Source organism: Myotis lucifugus, unplaced genomic scaffold (assembly GCF_000147115.1).
Source record: "Myotis lucifugus unplaced genomic scaffold, Myoluc2.0 scaffold_0, whole genome shotgun sequence".
NCBI classification, from domain to species: Eukaryota; Metazoa; Chordata; class Mammalia; order Chiroptera; family Vespertilionidae; genus Myotis; species Myotis lucifugus.
In genome coordinates this window covers 14,979,287-14,988,401 of record NW_005871048.1, presented here as the reverse complement: position 1 = coordinate 14,988,401, position 9,115 = coordinate 14,979,287, and the positions used below count along the sequence as shown (strand labels likewise).

Below are 9,115 nucleotides of genomic sequence, written 5' to 3'. Positions count from 1 at the left end.
TATAATTATTATATATATATAATTATATATATATAATATAATAATTATATTATATTATATTATATATATATATATATAATTATTTTCTTACATAGTTGGTGATATATTCTCTAGAACTATCTCTATTTGAATAGTAAGCAATAATACATTACCCAGCCCACCAGGTGTGACTCAGTGGTTGAATACTGACCTATGAACCAAGAGGCCACAGTTCAATTCCAGTCAAGGCATATACCAGGATTGCATGCTCAATCCCCAGTAGGCAGCGTGCAGGGGGCAGCCAATCAATGATTCTCTCTCAACTTTGAAGTATCTGTCTCTCTCTCTCCCTCACTCTTCCTCTCTGAAGTCAACAAAACTATTTTTTAAAAATGCATTACCCACATTTAGAGAAGACTAACACAAACTGCCAAGTGAGAGAATATTCTATAATAAACCAAACACTCTGTTCAGATCCTAAAGCAGATGCTATACAGTTATACAAAGTACATGTAGTAATGACAACACATTAAAATTATTTTAAAACATACCTTTGCCAGCTTTATTTCCACAGAATATAAGTATGGCTTTAGGAATGCATCGCAACAGAGTCTATATAAAATTGATTCCGCAAGAAAAAATAAGGCAGGTGGATGATCATAATAAAAGGAAGCATGGTCCAAGGAAGCATAAAGCACATTTAAAGCTTCTGAAAAATCAAAAAGTAGAAGCTCTATAGTTGATAAATTATGCTGTTTTCTATATGCTACAGTTAAGTCTTACAGTGAACTATTTCCCAAGACCAGACTGTAGTTTTAAAATATTTACAAATTCTTTGACCTCTCCCATCAAGTCCGTCCCCTTGAATCTTGAACCTGATCAGGTCTAGTAGCTGCTTCAACCAATAGACTGGCAGAATTAACACTGCAGGGTTTCCCAGGCTAGATTAGAAAAGGCAATCCAGCTGCCACCTGGATCTTTCTTTCAAGATAGAAACTTTGGAACCTTAAGCTGCCATGAAGGAAGTCCAGCTTTTTCAGAAGTCACAAAGCTCGAAAGACCATAGAGACAGAGATGAGAAAGAGAAAGAGAGAGAGAATGCCCAAGGAGCTCCAAGCTGTTGCAGCCAACACAAAATAGATCACCCAACCACATACACAATAGTGTGGGAAATAAGACAGAACTGGATGACAAAAGACAGTGCTAAAAATAAGTGCTATAAAAGAGAAGAGTAGGAAATCAAGGCAGAGAAAATAGGGCCCAGTGGAACTGAACAAGGAAGAATATTGAGCTAAGGCCCTAAAGAAAACTGCACCTCAAGTAATCACAAAGATTTGAAGAACTGTCATGTAAGTATCTGAGGAAGAACAGAAAATGCAGGGACTTGAGAAAGGAAAAGCCCTGGCATATTCAAGGGATGGGAAGGAGACCAGCATGGCTGGAGCATAAGGAATAAGTAGGGAAGGCAGCCAAGAGCCAGATCATCCATAGCCTTGTAGCCCATAATATAAAGTTAGAGTTCTTTTTAGGTTAAGATAAAAGAAAATATTTAAAATTTAGAATGGTCACTGCTGACTGGAGAGTGGACAGTAGAATAAGGAACCTCCAGACAAGGGTACAGGCTGGACACTGATGAGTAGAGTGTTTCAGTTGTGGAGCTGGTAGAAAGAAATCATACTTAGGTCTTTTATTTGGAGTTCAATATTATCATGAGCTTTTGGTTGTGTGTAACAGAAAACACAGTGTCTTCAAAATAGCTATGCTTGTAACTTCACAAGATCAAAGTTGGAAATGCTCCAAGGCTGATCAAAGTAACTGCCCTCTGTGTGCATGTCTCCATCTTCTAGTTCCCCTGGTGTACCTGATGACTGTGATGACTACACAAGCATTAGGCATTTTGTCCTTTCCACCATAGCAGTTAGAGAAGAATCCAGAGAGCATAGGGAGGAAAGGGGTGCTTTGTTCTCAGATATGTCTTTATCAAAAGCAGTTCAAAGAATAAGTATTTCTAACAGACTCGTCTTCACATCTCTTGATCAGGACCAGGTCCTGTGACTCCCCCATCTATCTAATCACTGAAGTTTAAAGGGGTGTTGTCTTAATTAGCTTAGCTCAATCATGATTCACCCCTGAGGCTGGGAAAGGCCAGTCCACTTCTGAATCACATGACTGCAGGGTGCCTGAACAAAACTGAGGTTTAATTGACAAAGAAGAGCAAGTGGCTGCTGGTTGCTGGTAAGCCAAGAGTGTTTACTTCCATATCATTTAAACATTTAATAGAGGTGAAGCTGTGGATGGCACTGTGACAAAGTGCCGTATAGGCAAGTTAAATGCAAAATTGTTCTTACTCTTCCTGTTGCTTGGAAGCTCCCAGACAGCACTACAAAACCCAATTTACACAGGGAAATACTCTCTGACCTCATGCATTTCACATTCTAAAAACTCATTTTAAAAGGCACACACATAAAATTTAGGATAATGATAGAAGCAATTTTACCTCCTTAAAAATAATGGTTTTTAATTTCTTTTTTAGATTAGTTGGAGGGTAGTTTGAAAGGAGACATATAAGTGAGAAGTGATAAATGAAAAGGTAATGAGTAAAGTGGCTGTTTAAAATAAGTGAAAAACTAACGGCCATTTGGTTAATGTTTTATGAGTAAGAATTCTAAAGTGCAGAATCAAGTTTCTCTATAGTCCCTATTATAATTGAAAAATCACTAAATGACACTTTATATTACTTTTTAATTAGTTACTAATTTTAGAAAAAAGCAATAAAGACTATGCTGAGCAAAAGAGTTTAAAGCAAATTTGTAATTAAAAAGTTGAGCAAATTCATTAATTCAAAATTACAAAAGGAACTTTCATAATGAAACATTATCAGGTATTTCGATAGAAAAAGACAAATTTTTTCCTGGATCCTACACAATTTCTAAATATGAAAGGTCTCAAATTACACCTTCTCTGCTAATTTAAAAAACACTTAGAGTAACTAGGAAGAATTTAGTTAAAGCACATACCATCTTGAATTTGTCCTTTGCATTGAGCCAGATATGATATTTCAATCCATGTAGTAGGAAGATGCACATGTTCCCCGGTGCCTAATGTGCTGAGACCCAATTTTCTCTGTGATGGGGAAACATGAAAGAGGCAAACAAACATGTACTATTTATTTATTTATTTATTTATTTATTTATTTAAATTATCCCTTAATTATATTTTCAAAGTCATTCTATGAGGCTGATGCTCTGTGGCTAGAGTTGTATAAATTTTTATTTTTTATTTTTGCTTTTATTATTTTTACATGTTGACCCTTTAGGTAAACTGTTTTAGTATTAAAATGTAGAGAACGTTTGCTACTATTCTGAGTGATATTATTAGTTATTTGTTGAAAATAATTATCACTATTTTCTAGGGCTTTCTTCTATTTTTATCTCATTTCCCTACAAAGAGGATGCATCTCTGATTTTAAAAAGAAAATAAAAGTATATTGATGAAATGTAATTCATAGGAATTAGTTTCATGTCAAACAGCTGAAAAATTCTGGCTACTGTACTATAGATGGGCAGGAGTTAATAAATATGGCAACCCTCTGTGCATATATAGTGAAGGTTAAGAAAAGCTTTCTTGCCCTGGCCGGTTTGGCTTGGTGGATGGAGTGTCGGCCTGCAGACTGAAGGGTCCCAGGTTCGATTCCGGTCAGGGGCATGTGCCTTGGTTGCGGGTGCATCCCCGGTGGGGGGTGTGCAGGAGGCAGCTGATCGGTGTTTCTCTCTCATCGATGTTTCTGACTCTCTGTCCCTCTCCCTTCCTCTCTGTAAAAAATCAATGAAATATATTTAAAAAAAAAAGCTTTCTTCCCTCTTTGGGACACCTGATATCTCAGTCACCTTTTTTTTTAAAGACAAAGTGGAATTTTCATTATCAAAAATGTATTTACCAGCCTTTGATATTTTGATGTGGGCTCTTTGACTAGTGTCAGCAGCAATATTCCCTAATAATTTAAGTGGAATTTTCACCCCAGAAGCCATTTGACATTGAATTATCTCTATATATAAAAGGCTAATATGCAAAGTGTCCCCTTGGGAGTTCCACCAGGAGAACAGGAGTTCGATCGCTCACTATGACGTGCGCTGACCACCAGGGGGAGGTGTGGAGCATGGCAGGTGACCAGCAGCAGTGGGGTGCTGAGGGAATGAGGGAAGGAGGAGTTAGGGAGGCAGGGAGGTGGGGAACCTGATCTGCCCTGATCATCGGCCAGGCCTAGGGACCCTACCTGTGTACAAATTTCATGCACCGGGCCTCTAGTTTGATTATAAACTTTAATTTGCATTAATATTTTTAACTATGCCTACTTATAATTAAAGAAAGGTGTATTCTTACTTTTTCTTTCAATATTTTAGAACAAGTAATCATCCACCAACTAAAACAGAAAGTTCATATACCAACTAAATCAAATAATGTAACACTACCTTACATTTGAGAAGGATTTTTCTAGCTAGGTCCAACAATTTTTTCTTCTCTTTTAGATTTTTTGTTTGGTTGAATCTCAAAATGAATTCTGCTGTGATTGAAAATGGTGGCCTAAACAAAACAAAACAAAACAAATCAATAATTATAGCTATCACTTCTAAATTTTAATTAACCAACTTCTGATGGTTAAGTATAACTATTTTTTCTTAAAAAGCACCTTATAATAATGTTTCACACAAAACAAATCAGTAAAACAATACATGTTTACAGTCCTCCTAGATTAATCTTATAATACTTAGCATATTTGGATTGAGAAACAAAATTCTCATGATGTCAATGAACTTTATAGCCTCTGGAAAAAATTTTCTGCTATGGTTGCCAGAAATCTTGTTGGTATATGCCTTCTTCATAGGTAAAATCCAGCACAGCTTTAATTATGAAGACTGATTTATATCCTTAGATATGTCACTATTATTTGAATTTAAGATAAACTTTTATCCCATAATGTAAGCTGAATCAGTCCAACTATGGCTGGAGTGGGCAGGGAAGGAAAGATATATGTAGTAAGGTCAGAGTGACAAGTAGCCAAATTAACTCTAGATAAGATGGGAAGCCATTACAGGGTTTTGATAAAGGGTATGGCATGATTTAATTTAATTTTTAACATGATCGTCCCACTTCTGGGTTGAGAGTTGAAGTGTGTGGAGGTAGATGTAGCAAGGGAGGGAGCACACATATTTAAGTGAGAGGTAATGGTGGCTTGGATCAGAGTTCTAACAATGCAAGTAAAAAGAACAGTTTGGATATTGGATATATCTTGACATGAGCTCTAATCAGACTGCCCAATAAATTAGAAATTAAGTGTGAGGGGGGAAAGGGAATTATGATTGAACTGAGTAACTGGAAGGATGGAACTGCCATTTACTGAGATGGGGAAGATTGATACAGAAGCAGATGTGGGGTGAGGGTAGAGAATAGGTTCAGTATTGGACATGTTATGTTTGAGATGACCATGGCCATCCAAGTGACAGATGGATACATGAGTTTAATCTCAGGACAAAGTTTCAGACTTGATACATCATTTTAAAAATCATTAACATATGTAAGATCTTTAAAGTCTTATGAATGAAAATGATCCCATGAGGTAAGTATAGAGAGAGTACACAAGTATATCAAAGACAAGTGAGACAATTAAGTTGAGGTTGTATGCTAGAAAATGAGACTAAACTAGAGCATGAAAGATTTCATTTACATTCTGAAAAGATCACTACGGCTGCTGTGCAGGAGCAGGGACACTGATTACGAGGTTGCTGCAGAAAGACAGGAATTAGATGATGGTGACTTAGTGGATGAGGAGGTCATAGATGAAGAAACTGCTTAACTACAAAGGGCCAAGAATTCATCTCAGCTCTAAGTCTAAAGCCCACAAAAATCTGTTCCATAATTTAGTATTGATGTATCTGTGTTTTAGTCCTTGCTATAACTTGAGGTTCTTAAGTTTTTCCTTATTGCTATATATACAATTTGCTTAGTGAACATCTGGTGATTAACTGATACTAAACTGGACTTCCTCTGTTTTACAGGAGGGGGGAAGGAGGCTCAGAGAGAGTAAGTATCAAACTCAAGGTCGTAGCTTTAATAGTGAACAGAACCAATATTTGAAATAAGATGTCTAAGTCTTTTTACTCAGGTTTTTTTAATAAGATCCCTCAGAATATATTACAGTATAGAAATATATACTGGGTGCATTCTTCTTAATAAAATAAACATCAGTGTGACTTAAGCCTATTTCTCCACTACCATCTACAGACACCCCTAAACATACCCAACACACACACAGAGACACACATACAATATTTAGGGTTTCAAATATAAATTAAAAATACATTTTCTGAAATGAGATATCTTATCTCAACTTTTTCATAGGCTCTGAGGAAAATGCATTTGTATGATTTTATTTCTAAAGCAGAGAAAAGCCTCAGGCTGAAAACAATATGTAATTTAATTTCTATGCTTAGAATACACTTTATAAATAATTTAAGTTTTGTTGATTATTTTTCAATATGGATTGTGGCCTGTAATGAATCATAGAAAATATGGAAAGCCAGTGGTTTTCAGCTTTCTGTATAGATATCACATACTTAATTGGTCTGCCACACTCATGTCAATAAATATATTAATGGAAAATCAATATAGCTATTTTAATCATTTCTTACCCATCACAAATAAATTGAGATTGTTATAGTTATTTAATGATAAATACAACACATGATAAGAAGCAAAAGGAAACTTTGAAAAAGCAAATATAGGCATTTAAAAAGAAAACATACTTTAGTCTCACACATTGCACTTTTTTTAAATTATCAAAGAATTTCACAAAGATAAATATAATCTACTCTAAGTGCATGAGTGCAGTTCTGTAGAAAAGGTAGTAGCTGAAGATCATTGTCATAATTCTATATAATAAAAGCCTGATATGCAAATTGACCAAATGGTGGAACAACCGGTGGAACGACTGATCACTATGACGTGCACTGACCACCAGGGGGGCAGACGCTCGACGCAGGGGCTGCCCCCAGCCCGCAGGCCCCAGGCCAGCCAAGGCAGGTGCCAGCAGGGGGCCCCGGATCGCTCTGCTGGTCACCCCACAAATGGGTCCTGATTGCCGGCCAGGCCTAGGGACCCTACCCATGCACGAATTTCAGGCAGCGGGCCTCTAGTTTAATATAAAGAGAATATATTAAAGTCTCCCAACCACATGGATACCCTGCTCAAACTGACCCTTTATATACATTATCTGTGAATTCAGAATTTTTTTTAGATGAAAATTCATTTGTTCAGTACATATTTAATGAAAGCCTCCTACATACAAGGTATTCTGTTAGCTACGATAGGACTAATAGAGGAAACACGCCTGGCCTCAGAAAGTTCACAATCTAGGAGGGAAGGGAGACACATCACAAATGATGTAGCATAAACTACTAAAAAGAAAAGAAAAGCTGTGGGAGCACAGAAGGAGAGCTCATGATTCCAACACTTCCTAGTCCTATAATGTTTGTTTAATCAGTAAGCTATAATCTTCCATCTGTGGAAATGTGGACAAAATCTTATAGAATTTTGAAGAGCATTAAGCCAGGATACACAGTCTGGTTCCTGGCAAATATTCAGCTGTAGATAACTGTGAGTTATAAGCATTATTGCTTTTGGTTAAATATTCAGAAATAGCTTCTTTGCACATATGGCACTTGAGCTGTCCCTTGAAGTACAGACAGAACTGGAACGTGACAGAGCAGCAGTTATCCCTTCCAAATCTTTCTCTGCTTCTTCCTGAGCACACGATCATCCAGGCACAGTCTTTATTTCCCAGTCTTTCTGGAAGATGTGTATGACCCATGGGCAAGCCTGGGGGATGTGCACATTTCAGGTCACTTCTAACTTACAGATAGGCTACTTTCTCTAGAATAAGACTTTTCTCTCTCTCTTTCCAGTAGACTGGAACACAAATATAGTGCTGAGTCAGCTTTGATCAGGCAAATGAGTACAATGCCCTATGATAATGAGGATCCTGAGTTTCTCACTGACCAGGAAAGCAGAGCTATTCTGTCAGCCTACACCCACTAGATTCATATGTCAGATAATACACGTCTATCTGACTTAAACCTCTGACATTGGTTGCTTGAAATTTACCCTAACAGAATGCTTAAACTCAAGATAAGAAATGAAGCTGCAAATGCTCAGTTGAGAACAAAAGTAAATGGCATTAAATAGCAATCTATGGCAGACACTTACAGCTGCCTACATCAATGTCTATTTTCCTTCATTTCTTAGGAAAGATTCTTTCTGGCAATTATGTATGCACTTATTTCTAGGTTTCAGCCAGTGAGATATAAGTAAAATTAAGATAGTAGTTCTAGGAAGTCCCCTAATAAAGTACACAAACCTTTTTTCTGCCTTTCCTCTATTCTGCTGCATGAAGCATGACTGTGATGAGTGTCATTGCCAATGGATCATGAGATGACCTTAAGAATAAGCCATTTACAGCAGAGCAGCTAGTTAGATGGAACCTAGGTCCTGTATCATCTTTCCAGCTCTGGACTAGTATGAAAAAAAACTTCAAAGAAATAAACTTTGATTTTGTTTGTTATTGCTATTTTAAATTTTCTTAGTTGCAGTGAGCACTAATTCTACGTTATACATAGACTTTTGAGTTATATTTGATAAATAAGAGGGAATTACTGAACAGAAAAGTGATGACATTACAGCTCTGTTTAAAATGACTAAACTGAAAATCATATGTTCAATGTTTTGTAATGAGGAGTGACTGTAGGTAAACAGTTGGGCAATTATTTCAATGATTTAGATAAGAAGTAATAAAGGTCTGAACTGCAGTTTGGGCAATAATATAAAAGGAGTAAATGAATATGGGAAATTAAGAAGAAGCAATAGAGTTTGATGACTAATGAAATGTGAGAAAAGAAATTGTGAGGTTGGACATACACATAATCTCAAACTTTTGGTCCTACATGATTAGTAGTAGAGAGTTGACATCAAAACAATTAGATAGAGGAATTTGGCGATTCTGGACATACTATGATTTACCTGTGAGATATCCAAGAGCAGAAGCCTATAGTCCCAATGAACATGTGAGGTAGGCATTATGAAGTGA

General features: G+C 36.6%; 1 protein-coding gene across 1 annotated transcript in view; it reads right to left on the bottom strand.

Annotated features, from left to right (window-relative positions):
• TMEM232 (transmembrane protein 232) overlaps window positions 1-9,115 on the bottom strand; it is a gene marked incomplete at its 5' end in the record, with an annotated part of 170,514 nt that overhangs the window by 134,979 nt on the left and 26,420 nt on the right. The window contains 3 exons of the mRNA XM_023756316.1: window positions 531-688; window positions 2,997-3,102; window positions 4,449-4,560. Coding sequence (XP_023612084.1) covers window positions 531-688; window positions 2,997-3,102; window positions 4,449-4,560 — 376 coding nt within the window. The remainder of the gene's footprint in view (window positions 1-530; window positions 689-2,996; window positions 3,103-4,448; window positions 4,561-9,115) is intronic.